Genomic DNA, 25,057 nt, shown 5'->3' on the forward strand with positions numbered 1-25,057 from the left:
TAAGCATCACTGGAGAACAGCACACAGCAGGACGATAGTAGCTGGGTATAAGCAGAATTGTGTTTATCCTATCACTAAGCAGTTTCCTTTGGGCAGTTATAGTTCAATTGCATGCATTCAGACAAAAAAGGAAGCATGTACCTCAAAAGTGTCATGTATGCATGTGTAGTTTATATGCTCACACACATACTTCATATGTATCAGGCTTACTGAAGTATAATTTACATGTGGTAAAATTAAACTCTTTTGGCATACATTTCTATGCACATAGTCCTATGACTACTGCCACAAGTAAGATATAGAATATTTTCATTACCCTTCAAAATTTCCTTATATTTCACCTATGCAGTCAACTCCCCAGCCCATAGTAACCACTGACCTATCTTCTGTCCCTATACTTTTGCCTTTTCTAAGATTCCATATAAGTGGAATTATGTAATATTATAGCCTTTTGAGCCTGGCTTCTTTTACTTAACATAGTGCTTTTGAACCATATTGTTGCATTTTTTTTTTTTTTGAGACGGAGTCTCACTCTGTTGCCCAGGCTGGAGTGCAATGGCATGATCTCGGCTCACTGCAACCTCTGCCTTCTGGGTTCAAGTGATTCTCCTGCCTCAGCCTCCTGAGTAGCTGGGATTACAGGCATGCGCCACCATGCCTGGCTAATTTTTGTATTTTTAGTAGAGAGGGCTTTCACTATGTTGGTCAGGCTGGTCTTGAACTCCTGACCTCATGATCTGCCCACCTCGGACTTTCAAAGTGCTGGGATTACAGGCGTAAGCCACCGCGCCTGGCCCCAACATTTTAATCTCTTTCACAAATACCCTAGAATCCCTTGCCTTCTGAATATCTGTCTTATACCCCTGGGAAAACCCCAGCCTTGGATGAACACAACTATATATATAGGCATCCCTATACAGTATATATGTATATAGTATATATACATATGCATCCATATAGTCTCTCTATATATATGTGTATGTTTATATGTATGTGCATATATGTATATACATACGTGCACATATGTTTGTGTGTGTGTGTGTGTGTGTATATATATATATATATATGTATATATGGATTCACATGCCACAGTTTGCTACTCGCCGGTTGAAAGATGTTTGTTTCCAGTTTTGGTGATTATGAATAAAGCTGTGAACATTATGTGAACATAAGTTTTCCTTTCTATTGGGTAAATAACTGGGACTGGTAATGCTGGGTAATATGGTAGATATTTGTTTAAACTTCTAAGAAACAGCTAAATTATTTTCCAAAGAAATTGTAACATTTTTCATTCCTACCAGTAACCTGGGCTTATTGTTAACACTTGGTACTATCAGCTTTAAAAATTTTATTCATTCTGATAGGTATGTAATGGTATTCATTGTAGTTTTAATTTTGCATTTTCCTAATGACTAGTGAAGTTGAGCATCTTTTAATGAGTATAAAGATAATCCACCAAAGACACTTATTTGGTGAAATCTCTGCTTAAATCTTCTACATATAAAAATTGGATTGTTTTATTATTGTATTTTGAGGGGTTTAAAAATATTCTAGATACAAGATATTTATAAACAATATGTTTTGCAAGCATTTTCTCCAGGTCTGTGACTTGCCTTTTTATTTTATTCACAGTGTTTTGTGAAGAGCCAAAGTTTTGACAAAGTCAAATTTATCAAATTTTACTATCACACTGGTCTTTAAAAATAAAAAATTATTATTTTTTATTTTTGATACCCCAGTTTCTTCACCTCTCTGATGAGATACAGACGAGATACTGATGTTCAGGTCTACACTGTTCCCCAGGGACCCCCAGCAGGGTCATACTTTTTGTGTTGTATTTAAGAAATCTTTTTCTAATTCAAGGTCACAAAGATATTTTCTTGTAGAAATTTTAAATTCTAGGTTTTACTTTTACAGTATTATCCATTTTAAGTTAATTTTTTGTAATGGTGTGACGTATGAATTGAGGTTCAATTTTTTTGTATATGGTTTGCATATGGCTCAATTTTTTTGTAATTATTTCAACATCATTTGTTGAAAAGTTTCTCCACTGAATTACCTTTGCAATTTGGCCAAAAATCAGTTGATCATATATTTATGGGTTTATTTCTAGACTTTCTATTTTTTCTATTAATTTATATATCTTTCCTTTCACCAAAGCCATACTTTATTACTGTAGCTTAGTAGTAAGTATTGAAATCAGTTAGTGTGAATTCTCCAACATTGTTCTTCATTTAAAAAAATTGTTCTGGTAAAAAATTATTCTAGTTTTTTTACTTTTCCATATAAATTTTCATTGTGTCAGGTTCTACAATATATTATGGTAGGATTTTGAAAGGAGCTGTGTTGACCTTATAAATCAATTTGGGGAAAACTATAACAATACTGAGTCTGATAATTCATGAACATGGTATATCTCTCTATTTATTTAGGTCTTTTTTTGTTTTGTAGTTTCTAGTACATAGATCTTGCACATATTTTGTTTGGTTTGTACCTAAGATTTTATGCTTTTTGGTGATATCAAAAATAGCATTCTTTTTCAATTTTGATTTCTAATTGTTCATTGCTAGTATACAAAAATATAAGTGAATTTTGTATATTGATCATGTATCCTGTGATTTTGCTAAACTTACCTATTCTAGATTTTTTGTGGTAGACTCTAGGGTTTTCTATACTGCAAATTATGTTGTCTTTGAATAGAGATGGTTTGATATTTTTCTTTTCAATCTGTATGCCTATTTTTTGTATATGTTTCGAACTGCTGTTTTGTTCAAAACATTTAATTTTTAGAGAAATATTTTAACAAGATTAAATTCTTGCCAAATTGGCTCTCTGGCTTATTACAAGGGATTACAGCCTGAAGGCCCAAGCCTAATAACACAAGATGCTTAGGTTAGGTTGTTAGTTTATTCCTGTGCTTTCTTTATATCCTCATTTCAAGATATGGCTCAACTTTCCTCATGGCCTATTGACTGATGTACTATATCATCAAAATAGAAAATTGGCACGAGCATTCTTTGGATGTAAAAAATCACAGAGGTCCTAAATACTATTAGAATTACTATGGTGGTAATTGTTCAAAATTGCCTGATGTCATCTTAATGGTTATGAGAGATGGTTACCAAAGCTCTAGGGATTGGATTTACAAGGTGGATTCAATTTCAGTTCACATTTGGGGACAATCTCAGTCTTGGAGGGAGTTAACATCTTGAAGAACAGTCATGTGGTAGTTGTCCATGTGTGGACCAAAGACTATGACACTTTCTTCTCAAACCCTACATGGCCCTGAATTATCTGTTTCCTCTATTCAGCTATGTGGGCAGTCTTTATAATTTAACCTTTCAAAGCTGTGCTACAATACAATGACTAGAGCATTTTACATAGGACATGGCTTTTGTGTACTAGTGACCTGTTATTTTCCTGTTTTGGGTTTGTCAGGGTGATTGATGTGGGGTATTTTGTGGAAGCAGAGTCTAAAGAGTCATCATTGTTGGCAGTGATAAGGGGTCCTGGCATAGCCCTCTGACTTAAGAGCCTTCACACTTCTTGCTGAGCAGATGGTCGCCCTTTCTGTGAGCTCCCTTGATACTTCCACTGCTATAATTTGGACATCTTTGCTGATCATCACTTATTTGTCCATCTTCCTTGCTGGATGGAGTGTGCATAAGTCAGGGTCAGAGAATCTTACGCTCATCCCCCCAGGGCCTCACTCAGGGCCTGGCTGATGATGTTGACTGAATGAGCCCTACAAATACACTTGCAGTCAGTCTGGCACAGTGAGAAGGGCAAGGACTCTGGCATCATTCCAACAATTGGAAATTAAAATGGAAAAAAAAGGCGTGAATTGAAAAGGTTTGAATCTGAGCTCTGCTGCCTGTGGATTTCCCGTGTCTTAAGTACTTATTCTAAGTCACATTTTTCCCATCTGTAAAATGAGGATATTATCTATTTCATTAGTTCATCATATTATAGGACTAGGTAAGTGGATATTATTGGAACAATTATTTAATGAATACATTGTGTCACTTAACCCTATCTACTAGCATATTAATCTCCAACTCAATTGCCTTCCCTGGTTGATTGGGAGTTCAGGGGCTGTTGCTATATAAACTGGTCATCCTCATTACCATCAATGTGGCTGCTATTGCTAGTAAAATGCCAATTAGATAATTAGATGCTCATATTACCTAGGATGCCACAGTGGCTGATTGCAGAGATACTTGCTGAGGGTGATGCCTGGGATCTGTGGGCTTCCATGCTAGTCTCAGCACCTGGGTTTTATATTCAGCAGTATCTATGGGGAGTTCGAAAACATGCAGGCTGCCACATGTCTGGAGGTCATACAGGCAATCCAGAAAGTGTAAAGAGATTCCTTCCTCAAATTTCAAGGGATGTGTTCCAACCTTTCAGGCTACAATTCACTCTACAAGTTTTAATAACATATTTCTGCATTTATTTTTTTCTGGTATCCTCAATCCAGTTTGAAGGGTATCAGCTTTGCTAGCTTGATATATCATTTGGGATTTTAAAAATGGTATTGCTAATATCTGAGTATAAATTTTATTTCTAATATTAAAAACTTTCCAAATTACACAAAAGCTGTGATCCTCAAAAGTTTTGTCTCTAGAATAAAATTATGTGACATTCCTAATGCATGCATTTTGTTTTTTGTGTATTTGTTTTTTAAACTAAGAACTTTGATGATGCACTGAAACTATTTGACATAGCCTCATTTCAAAGGCAGTCACATAGAGTTCTGCTATCTAAATAAATTAAAGCTGATATCACACAACATTTCAGTTGGGTAAGCTTGCAGGCAATGCTTGTCTGGGCCACATATTTATAATGTCTAATGTCTTTATTGGATGTTGTTTATCTCCTTCTTGAACACGATTTGTTCCCCCATCAAAGTGGAAACATGTCAGTATGTTCACAATTTTATAAGTGCATATACTCTATGTGTATATGTATGTACATTCACATCTTTACGTCTATAAGTAGTAAAATTTTTTTTCCAGGAGTGGGTGTACTTTAATTTCCTTTGTGTTTTTCTATGTTTCAAAATTATCTACAATGATTAACCAGAAAAGCAATAATTATCATACATAAAATAGAACTCTTAAAGAATATCTTTCCTAGGCTCAGGCCAAGAAAAAAATATTATCATATTATTTTTGGCCAGAGACTACCAGAATTAAGAAATTAAAGAGAAGGATTTTGCAGAATAACCTCAGAGGTAGTCTCAAAATCCACAATTATACTAACTGAACACAGAGAAAGAGAGAGAGTATACATCACCTACCTATGTCATGTGTTTTTCTTTTTCTCTTTGTAAACCAGATTGAAAAGGAAGATCAGGCCAACCCCAAAGAAGAAGTGACCAAGGAGGAGTTTAAACTGAATGAACAACCTCGGCTCCTGGACTCATCGCTTCACAACCCATCTACCCCTGGATGAAGTTATCTGGCTTCAAATATTATGCAGGGGCAAACACCTGCTGATGCGGCAACTGCTGATGCTCATGGTCCCCATGGCATGGGGGCCTCAGGGCAGCCTGCCTGGAGGTGAGCAGGGCTATCTCTGTGTGTTGTACTCCAGTCAGGGGGTTCCAGCAGCACCCGCAGGCTCTAGAGCTCAATGCACAGTTCTTTTTGTTTCACCTGCAGTCCTTTCTTCTCCAGGATATGCACAGGCCTCCAGGGTCTTTCATGGGTCAGGGTCAGGGTGGCTCAAGTGCCAACCCACATGTTGTCCTCCAAATATTCCCTTCTATCCCTGGCATGCTGTTGCTGAGCTCAACTTTTAATTTTTGACTTTCTCCTTTGTAATTAATCTCTATCTGGGTTTCTCTCTTTCTCTGTGCCATTTGGTTTCCTTAATTAGTTCCCTGTGCCAGCCCATAGTCAGAGCCATAATTGGCTCTGGGGAAGATCCAAGTTATTTTCTGAGTAAGATATTAGGCTGCCATATGATCCAGAGATGCAAAGAAATCCCTAGAGAGTGTAGGAGTTGTCTAAATCCATGTGTCAGATGTAGCCAACGAATTGTGTCAGAAGCAGAGAGAAAAGGCCTGAAAAGCAGCTCTCTCCCACTCCTCAGGCCCTTGTCTCCAACCTTACATGAGGCTTTTTGAACATCTCCTCCTGGCCCAGCTGTGGTGAGAGCAAGTCCTCGAAGGCACTGCCTTTGAGCCTTGCTCAGCCCATTTGAACTATCCCAACTCTAGAATTGACTGCTTTCGAATTGTGTGACCTTGGGAATGTTATCTGGCTTCAACCACAATGCCCTACCCTCAGCTCCTCTCCCAAATGATCCTAGATACAGGGCTGCTTTCCCCCGACCCTACCCCACCTCGGGACACAGGCTCATGGCCTCATGGCACTTCACCACCAGAAGTGGTGCTCAGAGTTCCTATTTCCACATCTAACCCCCTAATTCCTGGGAAAGTCTGAGGCCTGGTCCCCCCAGTGCTTTCCCTGGCTGGCCTCTCCACATTTTCATTTGATGGTGGAGTGAGATCAGGAAAAATAGGACAGAAGCTTTGCCTTGGGGGAGAAGAGAGTTAAGTGTGGAAAGGGGTGAGTTATAGGAGGTTAAGCAGTCCAAGATTTCTCTCTCTGTGTAGGAGGCCATTTCCTGATGTGAGGGGTCTGAACCCAATTATAATGGGACAGGGTTGGGCATTGACTTCCCATCTCTTCTCTCTGTTTTTCTCCCACTATCTGTAGCCCAAAACTCTTATGGAGGACTTTGATCTTTAGTATAGGCTATTGGTCAGGGCCATAGGAACTAACCCCGATCCTCACTCCACCAGGATCTACCACATCCCCTACACACAAACACATGCTGTGGGGAGGGAGTTTTCCCCTGGGTCAAGTTGAGGATCCTTAGATCACCTTGTGCTCCTGTGGACTGGTGTGTGCGTGTGTGTGTGTGTGTGTGTGTGTGTGTGTGTGTGTGTGTGTGTTGGGAAACTTAGCTTTCAGAGAATGTCTATGGGCTCTCATTTTCTCTCCCACACAAAAATACTCGGGACTTCTCCAAGTCCCTGAGGAGCCTGACCACTGAAGCTGATCATGAGATGACTGTACGCTGACACACCCCCTTCAGGGGCCTGCCCTTGACTTAGGGCTGCACTGTATCCTCAGCAACGGCCTTGCAGGAGCCCCTTTTGGACTGCTTTCCCTATTCAGCCCAGAGTTGGGGCGGTGGGAGAAGAGGGGTTGGAGTGAATCCATCTCTATTCAAATTCCAGCTGGGATTACTCTAGGAGTCTTCCTGGCTTGTTTTGGGCCCAAACTTAGCTACATTGTTTATTGGCTCCCAAAGTCGGGATTGAAGAGTGAAAAGATGCAGGCAATGAATCCTTCTGCACACTCCTCCCCAACCTCTCCAGCGCTTTTCTACTTAGGAGGCCAGTGGAAGGGAGGAGAGGCCATGCCCTAGCCCACAGGGGACAAGGTTCATTGTTCTTCCAGGCTTGGTTCACTCTGCTTTTGATTCAGAAGCTCTTTTTCTACCCAGCAAGACTACACTTTCTTGCCTTCTTTCTATTCTTTCTTTTTCTGCATATAAACGGTATGTTGTGATATATTCTCAGTGCTTGTGCCCACCTTGGAACTCTGTTCTTGCTCTTCATTCCGCATGTGATACTCTGGTCCAAGATCTTGGCCAGGTGCCTTCTTTCTGCTCAAATATCGTCTCAGAGGTGCTTCCCTTGAAAACTCGGTGCTGTTTCCATAGTTACTCTATTTGATCACTCTAAGTTTGGTTGTCTTCATAGCACTTGTCACCCTCTGGAACTATTCTATTTATTTATTTACTTGTTTAATGCTTGGCTCTTTTCCCCTCCTAATGTAAACTCCATGATTGCCAACACCTGTTTACTTACTACAGTTCCCCCTCCCCCAACATTCCTGACACTAGTAAGAACTCAATAAACACTTGTTGACGGAATGAATGTTTGTTTGTTGTTTTTTATAGGAATATTTTTTCAAAAGTTCAGATATTTTTAAGAAGTCAAAGGTGTCTGTTGTTTTTAGCAACAAGGAACTGTTGGCGACCGTGTAGGATACTCTCTGTGTGAAGTAAATGGGAGGCGAGGAACAGGAATTTGCAATTGTAGATGCAATTTTCTCCACTAGGCTTGACCATGAAGGAAGGCAGAGGAGTAGGGCAAGGGCTGGAGTGTTGCACTTACTGAGGAGGCACCTGAGCATGTGAAAGTGCTGCGGGGAGGGCGGTGGCAGAGTGGGTGTGTGAAGAAGGAGGAGTGGATCACTGATGGAGCCAGCAGCTGAGGAGTTGAGGGGGCCAAATCAGGCTCAGATGAGAGGATCAGGCATGGAGCAGGGGTGCCTTTTTACTGGAAAAGAGGGAAGGAGAAAAGGAGAGTGTAGATTCTGGTGGATTTGCAGACTTAGTAGCAGGACCTTGAGGCATTTTCTGCCTGTGGTTTTGATTTCCTCTGTAAAGTAGGAGATGAGGCGGCCTGTTCACAATGTGGGTGATGGTGTTGGGGTCAGAGGCATGAGGATGGGAGAGAGAGTTATAAAGAAATCATTTCAACTCACATCTTTGAAATGACCTATATAATTCTTTCTCCAGATGAATTTATATTTTTATTCCTTTATTTAAAATTCAAGATAACATTTTGCCACTACATTTTTGCCTACAACTTCATATTTAGATCTAAATCCCAGATCTAAACTTGAGGCTCATATGGTTTCAGGTGGAAGGAATAAGAGTTGGAGAAAGAAATGCAGAGTCTAATTTACCCAGCAAATAAAGATTCATGAGGAAATTTTGATGAAGGGAAGCTGTAAAAATTCCAACAGATTACAGGGAGATGGACCTGTACTCTGAGACAGTAATTTGCTCCCTGTCCATCTAGGCTGCTGTGCTTACACCAGAGAACGTGGAAACTCAGGGCTGGAGGGGCCCTGGGAGGGCTTCCTGCCTGACTCCATCACACATGTCTCTGTCCAGCTAATAACACCATTACCAGGTACTTAGTATCTCTGCTTGAATAAAAGGAAGTGTCCTTAGTGGGCAAAGATGATACTGTTGACCCAAGGGTCAGGTGTGCAGTTGTTACTTGGAGAGAATTTGCATACTCACTCTTTCTATTGTAGTAGAGGTATACACTTGCAGGGATGGTTGGGTAAGGGGAGTGATAAAATAACTTCTTCTTGTTGAGCATCAACTATGCATTCACCTTACATCACAGGATGCTTTGTGTTTGTAAATGGGAAATGAGAAAGGTTGTCATGACCCCCATGGCCACTGAAACCATGACCTTTACCTTACTACCATGATGTAGCAGCCTAGAATTTTCTAAACAGAGATTGGTTTAGAGTACCCTGGGGTACTTGGAGATCCCACTGTATGAGATAAGAGGAAGGTAGAGCCAGCAGGACTCCAGGCCACACCTTCACATCAACAAAAGTAGTGTTTAGTGTCTATGTTGACTTCTGACTTCATATAGATAAAGGATTCCACTGGAACAAAAAGAGTCTGACTACATTTTCACGAATGCAACAAATATTGATAGAATCCTTATGTTAGTGGTTTTCTAAATGGTTTACTGAATTAAAGAGTGTACTATTTGATATCATAGGTTTGAGTTTAATTGACTGGTATTTCAGTGACTACTCATTTCCTCTTAGGCAACAGTTTACTACCATCAAGTTCAGTGCTTTGACTTTGATCAACTGACTGGGTTTATCCAAAGTACAGGTGAGCAGAAGAACACAGATGAGGAAACAGTCCTGATAATTATTCCTATATTTTTAGTTTTAAACAAATTTATGTAAAAGTATTATATTTTACATGGCACTAAAATCAATTTCTGTTGCATAAGGTACATTAACATATAAACGACATTGGTAAACATAAAATAGGTTTGAGGAGAGGGGAGAAAACAGGAAGCTACAGCTTAAGTAGTGGCCTTACTTCATAGCAAATCAGTTATCTATCATAATTTGATCATTTGGCTCAAAAAGATCTCTTAATAAAATTAAGTTCTAAAAAAGTATTAAATCTAATTACCAACATTCATATTGGATTTCGAAGCATATGCACTCTCTTAAGAGTCAATTCACAACTTCAGGCTGGGGATCTGTGGGACCCAGTAGTGGTATCTGGAGAGGCTGGTGGGCTCCTCCCTAGAACCCAAAAGGTGCAAGGATTTTGTAGAGGGAAAGGTAAATAATGCCAAGTTACTGGGGTCTAGAAAGAAAGTTTTCTCTTGGATCAAGAGAGTGTGAGTTTCCTAAATTCCTTCAGCAGGGATGTTGGTCCTTTAGTTAGGAGGTTTAAAATCACCAGGAAGTAAGGGTGAGGAAGAAAGTCTGGGTCCATGTTTGAGAAGGTGACTGATGGTGGTGGAAGTCCTTCCTGTGATGAGTTAATGATGCGTATTTCTGATAAAGATGGGAAGTTATTTACATCGACATTAACCAAATCTACCCTTCATGCAGAAAGAAAGAGCTCTTGGGCCATTCTCTATTAATGAAACCATACCAGGTTCAATATTACAGTGTCTCTGAAATACACTGAAAATACTTCCCTGGCTCAGGTGGTGGCCCATGCTACCTCCAGGCAGTTCTACTTGATTAATGATGCAATGGAGATAATCCTATTGCATCCACCATCAAGGAGAGTTGGGCAGTCATTCAGAGAAAGTGGGACTCAATAGACATTCTATTTATTAATTCAATCATGTTTACATGCAGATCAAAGGGTAAAGTTTTTCTTTACACCTTATATATCCTTCTCTTCCAAGGTGGAAGTCCATTCACAACCAATTCACTGCTAGGCAGACCTCTTTCCTAACAAGAACAGATGGATGGCATAGTGGGGATTAGAACACCTCAGCACTCACAGGGGCATCCTATGGGAGCCAGGCTGGCTTCTAGGACCTCTTATGGATGGAAGTTATTTAGTGGATCTTCCTGGATTTGATTTTATTTCTTTGATCTCTTAAGTACATCAATCTTTGGGTTTGCTACCTGTAATTTTTGTCTTAGGAAGGCAGCATCTCTATTCTCTCCAGGAAGAAATCTTGATGCAGGAAGAAGAAAAAGCCTGGTATCCTGCCCTGTTTTTGTTCTCATGGAGATTCAACAGATTTTTACGTAATCTGTTTTTACTATAATTCACCCTGCATTTCTTGAATTCTTTGTGAACATCCCTTTCTCCTGTAGCTGACAGCTTCTGTTCTTTCTCTTGGGGCTTATGAGCTTTCTGAGTCAGATCCTTTAGCAAAGCCTTAGTTTTCTGCTCATGGAGATCATTAAGGATCTCTACTACCAGCTGCCAGATTTTGCATTTATTTTCAACTAGAGCTTTGGTGGCTGGAAGCAGTTAAAAAATCATTTTCCAAGTTTAAAATTTTTTTCTTCCAGCTGATGCCTTGCTGACACTTCATTATTTGGCTTAGACTATAAATGGCATCTTTTTTTTTTTTTTTCCAATTCTTGTTAATGTGGGTTTTGGCATTGTCTGATGACCCTAACTTTTCATCTTTTTACCATGGTAATCTGCCAGTTGACTCTTTATTTTCAAATCATCTAGTTCATTTCCTTTTCTATGCATTTTCTCCTCTGACTCAAAGATCAAGTGCTTTCAGCTGTCTAGTATATTTATTCATTACTACAACTGCATTATTTTCCTAAACCGCAGCTTCTTTCTGAGACTTGAGATCTTATCTGATTTGCTCACTGCCTCAGTAGGTAGGGGGTGGGGCAGGAGCAGTTAGGGGCAGAAAGAGACCACAGCCTTCTATTTACTGCAGCCTCCCCATGCCCCTCCAAACAATCTGTACTGCCACCTCTTTCTCTTCTTCTAACTCCTATCTTCCATCTCTTTCTTCACCTCAATGCGTACATCTCTGATCATGACATCTGTTTTTTTTTTTTTTTTACAACTTAAACCGAGAAGATCTTGGTTTATAGATTTGTAGCGGAGCTACTTAACAACCTTTCTATATTCTTATTGCTCTGGACTTTATACCCTCTTCACTGCTTTCTCTCTCCAGATCTTGTCCCTGGCTGCTAACTCTGATTTTTCCCAAACCAGCTCTGCTCTGACTTATGCAGTTTCCCACCATCAAGCCACCAGCAATGACCCCTGATAAGTGTGCTGACCCATAGCCAAGTGCATTCTGTCTCCAAGTCTCTCTAATTCCCAAATGGCCTGATGACACAGTTACATTAGATTATGTTGGATAAGTTCTATCACTGCTGAATCTGCTTCCTTAACTTGTGTTCACCTACAATTTTAACTTACTATTGCTTGCATTGTTTTTAAGTCTTCAAAAGTCCTCAGTCTACTTGAACACAGCTTCTCTTGTGACACTTTTCCTCTTCTGGTCTAAGTTTCTTTTTGGTGAGCTCTTGGGGTCCTAATAAGAGAATTTCTGCAGTCCAGAGAAGGAGGAGGGAGCATCTGGTACCAAAGTACCAAATGTGTTCATGAGTGTGTGTATGTGTGTGTGTGTGTGAGAGAGAGAGAGACAGAGAGAGAGAGACAGAGAGAGAGAGAGAAGAGAAAGAGAGAGAGAGAGACAGAGAGAGAGAGAGAGAGAAGAGAAAGAGAGGAGAGAGACAGGAAAAGAGATTGGTCTTCCCTTTTTACTTTTTGTAGCTTTCTTCTTTGTACCGCTTCTTGTGTTTTGGGAAAGGTGGGTTTCCTCCCTTCAATTCCGTATGTCTCCTTGCTCAAAAATCATGCTGACAGGAGGTCATGGCTCCTGATACAGTAAACCTCAGGATGGTCTTTGCCCATGCAAGAGGTTTGGCTGGCAATTCACGTTAATTTCTTCTCCCTTCTGACTTGTAAAACTCAAGTTGTCTGTGAAAATGAAAAAACTTTAGTGTACATATCTTACCCAACAAGGCTTTATAAAGCTGCTTCTTAAGGCAGCTCTATATTCTTTTTTTTTTTTCTTTTTGACAGAGTCTTGCTCTGTTACTCAGGCTGGAGTGCAGTGGCACAATCTCGGCTCACTGCAACCTCTGCCTCCCAGGCTCAAGCAATTCTCATGCCTCAGCTCCCGAGGAGCTGGGATTATGGGTGTGTGCCACCACACCCAGCGAATTTTTTGTATTTTTAGTAGAGACAGGGATTCACCATGTTAGCCAGGTTCGCCTTGAACTCCTGGCCTCAAGTTAATCCTCCCGCCTCAGCCTCCCAAAGTGCTGGGATTATAGGTGTGAGCCACAATGCCTGGCCAGACAGCTGTATATTCTAAACATTAAAGCCACCATTAGGATAGAACTAATTTAGAACAATGTTATATAGTGACTTTCTCATACAGGGAATGCAACAGCCAGTTTTGTTATACCAGGACATTTTTTATACAGGGGAAAAATCAGGCTTGTGTGTGTATGTGAATATAGAATTTATTTTGTCTTAAAATCTGAGCCCCCTGTTTAAAGTTTTTTAAGGGACTAACCAACTTTTGCTCTTCACTCTTAATGCTTTTTCTTTTGGAGCCCCTTTCATGGAACCCTGCAGCACTAAACACTTTTATATTTGTAATATATTTAAAAGATAAAAATGAAAGTGTCTTCTCCTAAATTCATGGGCAAGTCTACTCATCACAAGTGTTGCTGGCCAACAGGGTTAATATTTGCTGACTGGGTAAAAAATGAAACAGTATTAAAGATAAAGTCATTTAGGGTTTTACTGAGTATGTAAAGACTCAAAAATGAAAATGTCCAACTAAAAAGCAGAGTGTCCAAACCATAACTTTTGATGCCAAAACTCATGCAACTACCTCAGAGGACAGGTGAGCACACCTAAGTGTATAATACCATCTTCTCCTCTTATGCTACTATTTCTTCCACCCACATGGGGCTTGATGCCAAGAATCACAGGTACATTGCGCATAACCTGTGTTGACAAGTGCTCATTTTAATTGGTTGATGGTCTTGTGGTGGTGAGTGGGTATGGGAGGAGGGTGGGTCTGGACTAAAGGTATGGAATCAGGCTAGCTCTCACATTCTCACCAGAAATAGGAGTTGACCACAGCAGCTATTGCTTCTCCATCACTGGGAGAGGTGGTATGTAAGGTGGTTCAGAGAAAGCAACCTGGAAACAGACATCCCTCTAGTGGAATTCCTGTTTGAAGGTTATTACTTGTGTGATCTTGGACAAGGGAATGAAGGTCTCTAAGCTTCATTTTACAAGTGAAGACAAATTAAAAACAAACACATTAAGCAATTAGCATAAAGCTTGCATGTAGATAGAGCTCATACAGTAAAAAAAAAAAAGTTGCTTATTCACATGTTCATAGCACTATTCACTGTTTGCATTTGCTCTTATACTTATTTGTGTACTTGATTATTACTTGTCTCCACCACTAGAATGTAAACCTCATAAGAGCAAGAACCATGGCTTTACACCTTGATGTTGTCCCTCATTTCTCCCCCCAATTATTTGATATGGACAACTGTTGTTTTCTGGAATGTATGGAAACAGTCTTGAAACCATGGCCTTAAATCCCCCTCTGATCTACTTTTTAAGCCATCATGCTATTGATTTGGCAGAGTATGGACTTGGCTTACTTTCTACTCTGCTACAATAAACAGACTTTGCCTAGAAATGTCCCATTTTTGTAATTCATTTAAAAAAGATAATTATAATAGTAAGAAAAGTCATTATTATCAAAGTAAATATCTCATTCTCTTTCTTAAGATGTACACAGTATCAACTTTTACACAAAAGGTTCCACATACTGTAAGATTTGCAGTAAGTTGCTGACCCCTGTCCTAAAACTTTCAGGTTGGTTTTGCCCTCCAGCTCAATCAGTTATTCAATAATTTCATCTGTGATTTAGGCAAAAATATGACTTTCTTCCTAGTGGGAAATAAAGCACTTGAAGGGCTGCAGCCAGAGACGCTGTGCTAGCCTAGGACCAAGTGCAAACTAATGCCATCCATTTAGAGCAAAAGAAATAGGCAGAATCCTTCCTCTGTGACCAGTGAATTTTGGATGCACTGCAGTCTTCTGCCTTCATTATTCAGAGTATCTAGAAGTAGATGACACAATGTCAGATCTTCCACAAGAACCCTTGCCACTATTCCACAGAGTAACTCTCATGATCAAGGTGCCTGGTCCTACTTAAGCTAACAAAAAATTGGCTTTCACAAAACAATCAACTAATCAAAAATCCTTGGATGTTACAAATCATTTTTCCTCTGCCCTGAGCAATATTTCTATGGGTATTTCTATATAGGCTTATCTACAGTTAATATTTATAAAGTAAGATTTCATTGGAGTATATTCGCCTCTCAGTATAATCTGATACATATCTTGATTTTTTCTTTTATAATATTGCTCTTTTATTATTCTTGATCATTGACATTGCCATATAAATGGCAGAATCAACTTGTAAATTTCTACAAAAATGCCAGTTGGAATTTTTATCAGAATTGCATTGGATCTGGAGATCAATTTATGAAGAACTGACTTTTTAAACATAACAACTCTTCTGATCCATGACAAGGTTTATCTCCCCACTAATTTAATTCTTTCATAATTTATTTTTTTTTTGTTTTTAAAAGAAATCATCTGATTTGTAAACATACACTCAATTTCTTGATATTTCTTCTTAACTTATGGCCTAAATCTTGATTATTTTGCTAAATTTTAATACCTTCCCATAAGAGCAAACTTAGTAAATTAATACACCTTCCAGTTGTTGGCATTTTGAGAGTATTGGCTCAAAGAAAGTGTCAGGAAAATGGGCAAGAACACTGCAATCTTGGAAAGGACATGGAGTTATGTAACAAAAACTGGGCTGAGACATGGTTTTATTTCTCACTAGCTGTGTGAGTTTGGGAAAGTCATTTAACCCATCTGTGCCTCAGTTTCTTAATTAATGACTGACTTGCCTCCCCCACAGCGCAATTGTACAAACCGAGGGAAATGAAAGTTTTAATTTATCCCTGCAGCATCCTGATGGCTAAGAAAAAAATTATAATCTAAAGGTTTAGCACACCTAGATGGAAATATGTTTTCTGAGGGAATATCATAAAGAGAGGGAGGGGCTGGGATTGCCACCCTTCAGACACCTCTCACCCTCTTGGTCAAGGAGCAGTATCTATTTGTGAAGAAAGGAGGGAGGCCAATTGGGGATGCACAGATACAACCACTGGGGGAATAACTGTGGGTTGAACAGCTGCATATAGAATTGTAGTTTGACAGGTTTTCCTGCCCATTAGCACTTTGAAGATGTCATCCCATTGTCTTCTGACCTCTATAATTGCCACTGAGAGATCTGCTGTCAGTCTGCTTATCCTTCCACGGTAAGTAAATTGTGTTTTCTCCTTGTTGCTTTTAAGATTTTCCTCTTTGTCTTTGGTGTTCTGAAGTTTCACTATAATGTCACTAAGTACAGATTTATTTTTATTTATTCTGTTCAGGACTCAGGTTTCTTCAATCTGAAGATACATGTCTTTCTCCAGGGACATGTGGAAAAAAAAAAGATGTTATACAACCATCAAAGTGGCAAAAATAAAAAAAATCAAGTATTGGCAAAGATGTGGGGAAAATTCTCATAAGCTACTGATGAGAATTTATAAATTATTATGACACCTTTGGGTTGCAATCTGGGGATACTGGCAAAGCAGAAAATTGTACAACCTGTGATCAAGCAATTATAATTTTAGGCACCCATCGTAGAGAAAACTTGAATTCATAGAAAAAGTAGGTACACGTAAATCTGTTCAAGGAATGATTGTTTGGCATTGAAAATAGGAGAGAGATCATGAGAAATTACCAAAATGTCCACCAATAGAATGAGTGAATCACCTGTGGTATATTTATAAATAAAAATCTTAAATAGAAGGTAAAACAAATCAGACATACACACATTAGATAGATAAATTTAGAGGACAAAATAAGGAACATAAAAAGCAAATAGTAGATGGCAAATGTAATATAATATACTATGCATAAATTTTAACAACACACAATATTATATTGCATATTGCCCAATAAGCAGAAGCCATAAGGTCTCACACTTTTCTTATAATGCAATAGAATAAAAATGACAACAAAGTAAAAGGGTATCCCAAAAATAAAACTATCCTTTTGGAAAAAAAAAGATTTAAAATAATTCCTGGTTTGAAGAAATAACAAATTAAAAGCTATATATAAACGGTTAACAATATTAGGTGGACATATTTGTTTGAAGAGATAGGTGAAAGATAGTTGAAAAGCCTGGGGGTATATTCAAAGTTATATGTCTTAGAAAACAAAAATACTTGTTTGGGTTCAATTTTGGATCTGGGCTTGTTCTTGTGGCTTCTGATGATTTCTGACTTGGGGAAAAATGGGGAAGAGTTGAAATACGTCCTTCCACCCAAACCTTTGTTTAGTAATAGGTAGGAAAATGAAGAAGAAAATAGAATGTTGCAGAATGTGGAGGGATGTAAAATGGACAGTACTAGGGTAGAGGGAAAGTCAGATTAGAGGAAAGAAAGAGCATCAGAAACAGTCTTGTGCTAGGAGCTGGTGTGGCCAAGCACAGTCAGATGCCCAAAGATCCAACAAGGCCATGGCTCTGTGTCCTTGAGTGGGCACAACCATTCCTAGCCAAGTTTAAGAGGCAAGTGAAAATATGGGGGCAATGTCAGATGAAGTCTTGTTCAGGGTATGGGGCTAGGATGAGAGAGAATGCCACAGAGTATGGAGGAAGAGTGATAGATCCAGATGAGATACAGCTCAGAGTGCCACGCCCCCAGAAAGAGGAATCAGGCAAGTACTGTCCCAAGGCAGCTGGAGGGTGAGGGCTGAGTGCCCTGGCTTCCTCACTTGGGGAGACCATGGGTCTCTGTAGAAATTCCAATATAAAGGCAGGGAAATGTGACCGCATGGAGTCTTCAGGTAGAAATGTTTCTCTTGCCTAAATTCAGGTGCTAAATAAACAACAAAATGGTAACCTTTACTATGAAGTGTTTCCAATGATGAGATATCTGAGGCCATTACATTCCTGGGAATAACATGGTGAGGTGCAGGGTGGTGGTGGTGGTGAAACATACGACAGACCACTGTAAGTGAGAACAAATTACTGGCCCAGCCCAACCCACACCAAATAAGAAATTTAATATCCCTTTGGCCTGTTTTAGATTTTGGCAAAGCCAGGCCCATAGTGCTTGCTGGGCTCTCTCTTCCACATCATCCAGAAGACACACATTTGCTATGGAATGATTGTGGAGGTGAGAGTATAGTGCATATTAATTCATGCAAACAGTTAGATATTAGCCCAGAAATGTTAGTAACAAGAAACTACTGAATTCTCTGTTTGTCTGTTGTGGAAATAAAACCTTCTGGGGATGAATCAAAACTATCTGACAATTACTTGAAATGGGTGGATAGCTAAATGTAATGTGCCTTGGATATTATAACTAAAAGGTGCTATAATCCAGTTATATTTTTTATCTTTTAAGGATTGGTTCTGAGGAGCACTACCAGTAAATATTGCAAAAATTACATAAAGCTCCAAAAGCTACTCTGTGTAAACTTCTTGAGTGGGAATTCTCAACCATAATATCTGGAATATGACTGATAATTCTGGATGTTAACTGATTTTATGTTCTGATGTTTTGACTGGTTTTGGGAAAAATTTTGGGAGAAAAGAGTTTTCCTTGTAAATACCCAACAACTGGGTCTCTGGGTAAAAAGGCCTAATTTATAGAGATTGCTAATTTCCATGGTGTAAATATTTCCACAATGCAGATTCCTTCCTTCCTTTTTTTTTTTTTTTTTTGTTTTTTTTTTGAGATGGAGTTTCACTCTTGTTACCCAGACTGGAGTGCAAAGGTGCGACCTTGGCTCACTGCAATCTTCACCTCCCGGATTCAAGCCATTCTCCTGCCTCAGCCTCCCAAGTAGCTGGGATTACAGGTGCCCACGACCATGCCTGGCTAATTTTGTATTTTTAGTAGAGATAGGGATTCACCATGTTGGCCAGGCTGGTCTCAACCTCTGGACCTCAGGTGATCCACTCGCCTCGGCCTCCTAAAGTGCTGGAGATTACAGGCATGAGCCACCACGCCCGGACCACGATGCAGATTTCAAGCTATGAACATGATTCTCTGGAGTTTACCATTTGTCTTTTAATTGGCAAATTTAATGCAGAATTGGGAAGAGAAGCACACAATTGACTCTCGTCAACTGGCACAAGCTGGTGCCAGTGCACCACTGTATATATCCATGGCCCTCTGTGAAGCTAGAGTTTACTACTAAAATTTGTGCTCCATAAATATACAAAGGCACTAGTAAGAGAAAAAATATAAAGAGAATATAAACTAAGTTCAAATTAGGGAGCTCAAATGGAGAAAATTGACAGATGATAATATTTTTGAAACTTTGAAAAGTAGTATTTGTCTAGATTCACCTTTTATTATCTTTTCCTTTTTTTCTTTTCCTTTTTTTTTTTTTTTGAGACAGAGTTTCGCTCTTGTTGCCCAGGCTGGAGTGCAATGGCACGCAATCTCAGCTCATTGCAACCTCGGCTCACTGTAACCTTCACCTTCCGTGTTCCTGTGATTCTCCTGCCTCAGCCTTCCGAGTAGCTGGGATTACAGGCACCCACCACCATGCCCAGCTAATTCTTTGTATTTTTAGTGGAGACGGGGTTTCACCATGTTGGCCAGGCTGGTCTTGAACCCCTGACCTCAGGTGATCCACCCACCTGGGCCTCCCAAAGTGCTGGGATTACAGGCATGAGCCACCACGCCCGGCCTGTTATTATCTTTTATTAAGCAAACAGGGTATCTATGTATCATACTGAGTGTTCTGAGCTGTTAGTTTCTTTGGTGTTCATCTAGATGGAAGCTGGGGCTTCCTTCCTTTCAGATATTGGTGCTAACATGATGCTGACCAAAGAATTGATGGGATCTGCACACTGTAAAGCTGGTTTCAGGATGGCTGAGCTGACGGTCAAGAAAGAAGAGAAGATATGAGCCGCCTGCATTTTGGATTGGTGGCAGTGAAATTTAGACTTGTGATTTGGTATGACAATATATGGCTTTTTATGATTGTTAACATTAGTGAAAACAAGAAAAATTAGTTGCTCAAAAGTTGAAAAATGGATTTATAAACTTTTTATTAGAGTAAGGCAAAAGAACATATTAAAATAGAGGTAAATTAGAAATGTCAATAAGAACCCATGGACATTTTTTATAAGGAGACTTTATCTGTTCTGTCCCTACAGTGATTTATGCTCTTGGATATTTTTGCTGTCATCCTGACAAATTCTAGTTGGAATATGGAACAAGCTTATTTGTAGACCTAGTGCCTGTGGCTTCTAAAGCAATTTTCTGAAAAGAGAAACCACTGCCTGTTGGAAGAATAGTTGATTCCATACCTCAAGCTAGGGAAAAAAAAATCAGAATTAGTCTGTGAATTCTAGATGTTGAGAGAAAGCAGGGTTTCATTAGGGCATTGGAGAGTCACAAGTCCATAGGATGCAAAAAAGAAGATGAAATAAATTGCCTGAAAAACGCACCTGAATTTCTGGCATTGTTTACTGAAAAGGCTGTGTATTGATGAACCCCAATTATGTGAGGTCTACATTTAAGAGTTTATAATCAACAGTTTGAAAATGCAGGGTGTTGTTTCTTTCTATAAGGAGACAAAACAGTCAGAAGGGAGTGTCACAGGACATTATCACAAAATCAAAGTTCTCCATGAAATGTGGTTCATTTGCTAGAAAATAATGCAAGCCTATTGGAGAGAATCAGGGCTTCTAGTGATGCTAGGGATGACCTTAAGCATTGTTTGTAAATCACACTTTTTCCTAGTCTTTCAGCAGCAGCTGCACAGAGTAGGTCTGCTTCTTCCCATGAAAGCCACACTGAGTTTTATCAACTAATAGTGTGTGGGCACTATTGCAAGTTATGTTGTGTTGTTTATGGCCATTTATCCACAGTGCTTTCCTCTGTGCAGGGCTCTGCAGCCTCATTCTATGTTATTTTTATTACCACGTGTCTGTGCACCTCAGGTGGCAAAGCAGAATCGGCTTCTCTACCCTAAGCAGGGCTCACTATGACTCACTATAAGGGAAGAAAATCTTACAGATGTCAGAAAATGTTAGGTAAGTGGACAGTGATAAACACAAAACATCAAGTGGTCAGTATCAAAGAGAAAAACAGTATGTTGGTGAAGGAGAATTATCAAAGCTAGTTAAAAAAGTAACAGGAGAAATGTAAAGTAAAGGGACAATACTCCACAAAAATTTAGATTGTAACTGAGCTTCTTCTCCTAAAGAGATTTAAAAATAAAGTATAGGAAATATGTGAAGAAACAAAGTAAAATGCCAAGGTGTAAGTTTAACCATGAATATCTAAGGAAAAACATACTTGCACTAAAACAACCAAATATGCAAAAATCAAGTGGAAAAACAGGTCAAAATAATGCCAGTTGATGTCTGTAAGAACTAAATGTATAATAAAATAAGTGAAAAAAATGGCCAGTTTAACACCAATTGGTGCCCATAATAACATGTTTATTTGCAAAGTCTGTATTTTACACACACACTATGGTTTACACAAAATTTGAAGGAAACCAACTAACAACAGGTCTGTCATCAACACAGGTTAGCACAGCACTGAACATGTGCAACTAGGAGGTCAAATCACTTTCCCTGAAGGAGGTGGCAGGAGGAGCCTGGTGTTAGCAAGAAGTGGGCAGCACTGTGGGATGGTCCAGAGGACAGCGTGATGGAGGTGGGAACTGGGTGGGATGAAGCAAGGAACACAGGAAGCAGGGCTTTGGCGTTGTATACATGCAAATCCTGAATGGGTGTGTGAGAGATCAGAGCCCTGCCATGGTCAGTGTTGCCTCGCTGAGTCACTTCCCTCTTCTCTCCCATGTCACTGGGACAACACACCCTGGGGCTTAGGAGCTAAAATGGGTTCGCAGCAATCAAGGCAACCTCCTTCTCCAAACAAACTGCTCTCCTTGCTCATAATATCTATGAAGAAAAGATGAGACCCTTGGAGAGAGGGTGAAAAGGGAGGCTGTCAACATAGGAGCATCTGTCCTTTACTGGCTCTTTAAATAACTGCAGGTAACTTGTGGGGATTTGGGACATTCTGCTCTGGACACCATTGAAAACCTATTGCCTGGATGTATGTAAAAAATCCTGGATGGATGTATGTAAAAAATCCAGAAGGTTCTATCTTTAGATCTTCAGTAAACAGGAGTGACAGGGGCCTGGATGAGACAAGAGACTTGTCTTGCCTTTGCAGACAGTGAATGTCAGCTTGAGGAGAAGAAAAGGGGAACTTCAATGATAATTACTGGGGTGGGTTGGTTTGTTGGCCTCATTGTGAATGCCTGAAAACAACTTAGGGGTATTTTGAGGAGTTCAAATTCCTCTCTTCACAGGTTGGGGACTTGAAGTCAATTTCTATAGTCACAGGCAGGTGAGTTCATAGTCAAAATCATGTTCCATAAACAATTCACTCATTCCTGCTACTCACTCTTCTATCTCCCTGGCTTTGCTTCCTTACTCAGATGTCAAGGATTTCTATCATGTAGCTTTTTGATGCTGCTTTACTTCTTCCTGTCTCTTGCTATCACTATCTGAATCTTATGGCACCCATAAGGTTCCTGGGGACATAAGGTGTCTCTGGGGACAAGGGGATAATGCTGAGGAAATGGGAGACAAGGACTCAGAGGAGTAGTCCCTAAAGCACAACAGTTCTGAGAGCGTCCCAACTGGATGGAGCGTACACTTGTTCACAGGCTCCTAAAGGTGCTTGACCGCACCAGAGCAAACTCACCATGCAATGGACATTGTTAAGTGTTCAGGCACAACCACCAATGCTTCCAATTGTTGTAGAAAAAACTGAATTGTTCTCATCCAGTCACTTACCCATCACCACAGATCCTTAAATACCATTTTCCCACTTCCATTGACATGTGTTAAAGATTTACTTTGTTATGCCCTGTTAGGTATTTTATAAGACAACATGTTATCTTATTTACCCATAATGCAATAATAGCTTACAGATGAGAAAAAAATAAGGTTTAGAGACCTACCTAAAAGTGACACAGCTGATGTTCAGAGCACTTGAGATTGTGACACCTATGCAAACTCTACTTCTCATCCCTCATTTCCTAGTAAATCTTGAATTGAAACTGCCTGGTGTTCCCTTGCAGGGCTGGCAGGTCTTGAGGCACCCTCCCTAACGGATGAGTGGCTCCTGCTGTTGCTGCCCTCTCCCGCGTGTGAGTGGCCAGGATGCTTCTATGTGTTGTCTGGCCAGTGTTGGCCACTTGGTGAGTCACAGAGGCTTGTAGAGAAAGTGGCATAATGCAGCTACTCCACATTTGGACCCTTCAAATCCAGGCAGAACAAGACCAAATGTCATGGGCCACAGCTTCAGATGGAATCTCTGAATTGAGCAAAATGCTCGTTCTCAACCTTTTCTGGTCAGGTTTCGGCTTGTGCTGGATCCTGATTCCCCCCAGATTTACTCCATCATCCTTCTCATTCAGCTTAATAAAATGTGGTCACTATTTACTGAGTGTTTACTATGTGCCAGACACTGAAGCCCTTCAGATGTTTAATTTTGACAACATTTTCAGATATATAGCTTTATTATCTAAATTTTGTAGAAGAAATAAATCAGCTCCAAGCCATTAATAAGTGGCCCAAGATTTCAAAATTAGTACGAAATGTGGCAGGGATTTGAACCAGCAGCCCGAGTCACTGGCTTTCTTGACTTGCATATTGACCTGCTGTCCCCTGGGGTTCTTGATTTTGCCACCTTGTCTGACTCCAGACATTGAGCACACCTCTTCTTCCTTGTGTCAACTTAATGACTCACAGGCATTGTGGGTTCCTCAATTTCCAGCTACAGTTTTGTGTTTTTTGAACTGATGATATCATTCAGCCAGACATTTCCTGACTTGGAAGTTTCCTGATCCCATTGGCAACACCACCCAAATGTTCTGAGCTTAATCCTTTGGAAAATAAATGGACTCCTTGTTCCCACTGAGACCTACTCCTATGTTGAAAACCAGGGCTAACTAATTTCTAAAGCCAGGCAGGGCCTAAATTGCTATTTTTTGGGTCAATGTCTATCTTTACTATTTCCTACCTGTTAAAAGACCTGTAGAAATGCACCTATATAAAATATAGCTTTATTGTTCTTTGTGTCAATGGCATGTATTATTTTGGCTATTCTAGAAAAGAAATTTTGTTGGAATTCCAATGTAAACATGTTTGTGTGAATCAGGAACCTTCTCTTTCTTTTGTATGTCATAAGAAAGCAACAAATGAGTTGTTAAATGCTAAAATTAAACACCATTTTAGCAAAATTAGAGACAGATAAGATCTAAGTTTCCAAAAATTAGGGCTGCCAGAAACAATTAAAATAAGCTCAGGAGCTGCTTGGGTGAAGTGAATAGAAAGATGGACTGTTGGCAGTGGATTTCAGAAATATATTTTCTGTAGAAAAAGAAACACTCTGGTGTCCTCCTGCAGGGCCAGCACGTCTTAAGGTGCCCTTAGGAGCTGAAGGATCTGGGAAGACAGTGGAGATTGAGTTGAAACTATGAGGGGGTGGGAGAGAGAAAGCAATGAAAATGCATGGTGAACAGCAAGCAATGACAAACCTCAGAAAACACCAAAATGAACATACAAAAAAACTTAAAATAATGAAGATATCCATCACCTGCACACAGACAGTTGGGAAAATCCAACTAATTCAATGCTGAGAAAAATGAAAGGTAGCTGCCCAAGCATCAGTGGAAAGGTGTAATTTAAAAAGTCAGCAAAACCTATCAGATGAAGGATACCAGAAAATCTTTGTATCCCAGTACTTTGCCATGAGTTAAAAAAAAGAGAAACCCTTAAGAAATCAATTGCCACTATGAAGGAAGAGTACCAAGTAGAAATGAAAGGACCCAAGGCAGGAGACAAAATGTGAGCTGTCCAAAACAAACAAAAAATAAAAAGCAATACCTCAGTACAAAGCAACCCAGCAACACCCTCATTTATCTTTTAATTGGTACATTTGATCAGTCA

The 25,057-nt window shown here is 39.6% G+C and overlaps 1 protein-coding gene across 4 annotated transcripts in view; it reads left to right on the forward strand.

Moving 5' to 3' along the window:
- MOBP (myelin associated oligodendrocyte basic protein) overlaps nucleotides 1-24,190 on the forward strand; it is a 66,880-nt gene extending 42,690 nt beyond the window's left edge. For 3 of the 4 annotated variants that reach the window (XM_034956163.3, XM_034956166.3, XM_034956159.3), the window contains 3 exons: nucleotides 5,341-5,564; nucleotides 16,233-16,316; nucleotides 16,434-24,190. In XM_034956163.3, coding sequence (XP_034812054.1) covers nucleotides 5,341-5,380 — 40 coding nt within the window. In that variant the 3' untranslated portion in view covers nucleotides 5,381-5,564; nucleotides 16,233-16,316; nucleotides 16,434-24,190. Of the gene's footprint in view, nucleotides 1-5,340; nucleotides 5,565-9,668; nucleotides 14,616-16,232; nucleotides 16,317-16,433 lie in introns of those variants that run through there. The other variant, XM_034956164.3, reaches the window with a different exon arrangement.
- The last annotated feature ends 867 nt before the right edge of the window (nucleotides 24,191-25,057 follow it).

The sequence above is a fragment of the Pan paniscus genome, chromosome 2 (assembly GCF_029289425.2).
Source record: "Pan paniscus chromosome 2, NHGRI_mPanPan1-v2.0_pri, whole genome shotgun sequence".
NCBI lineage: Eukaryota > Metazoa > Chordata > Mammalia > Primates > Hominidae > Pan > Pan paniscus.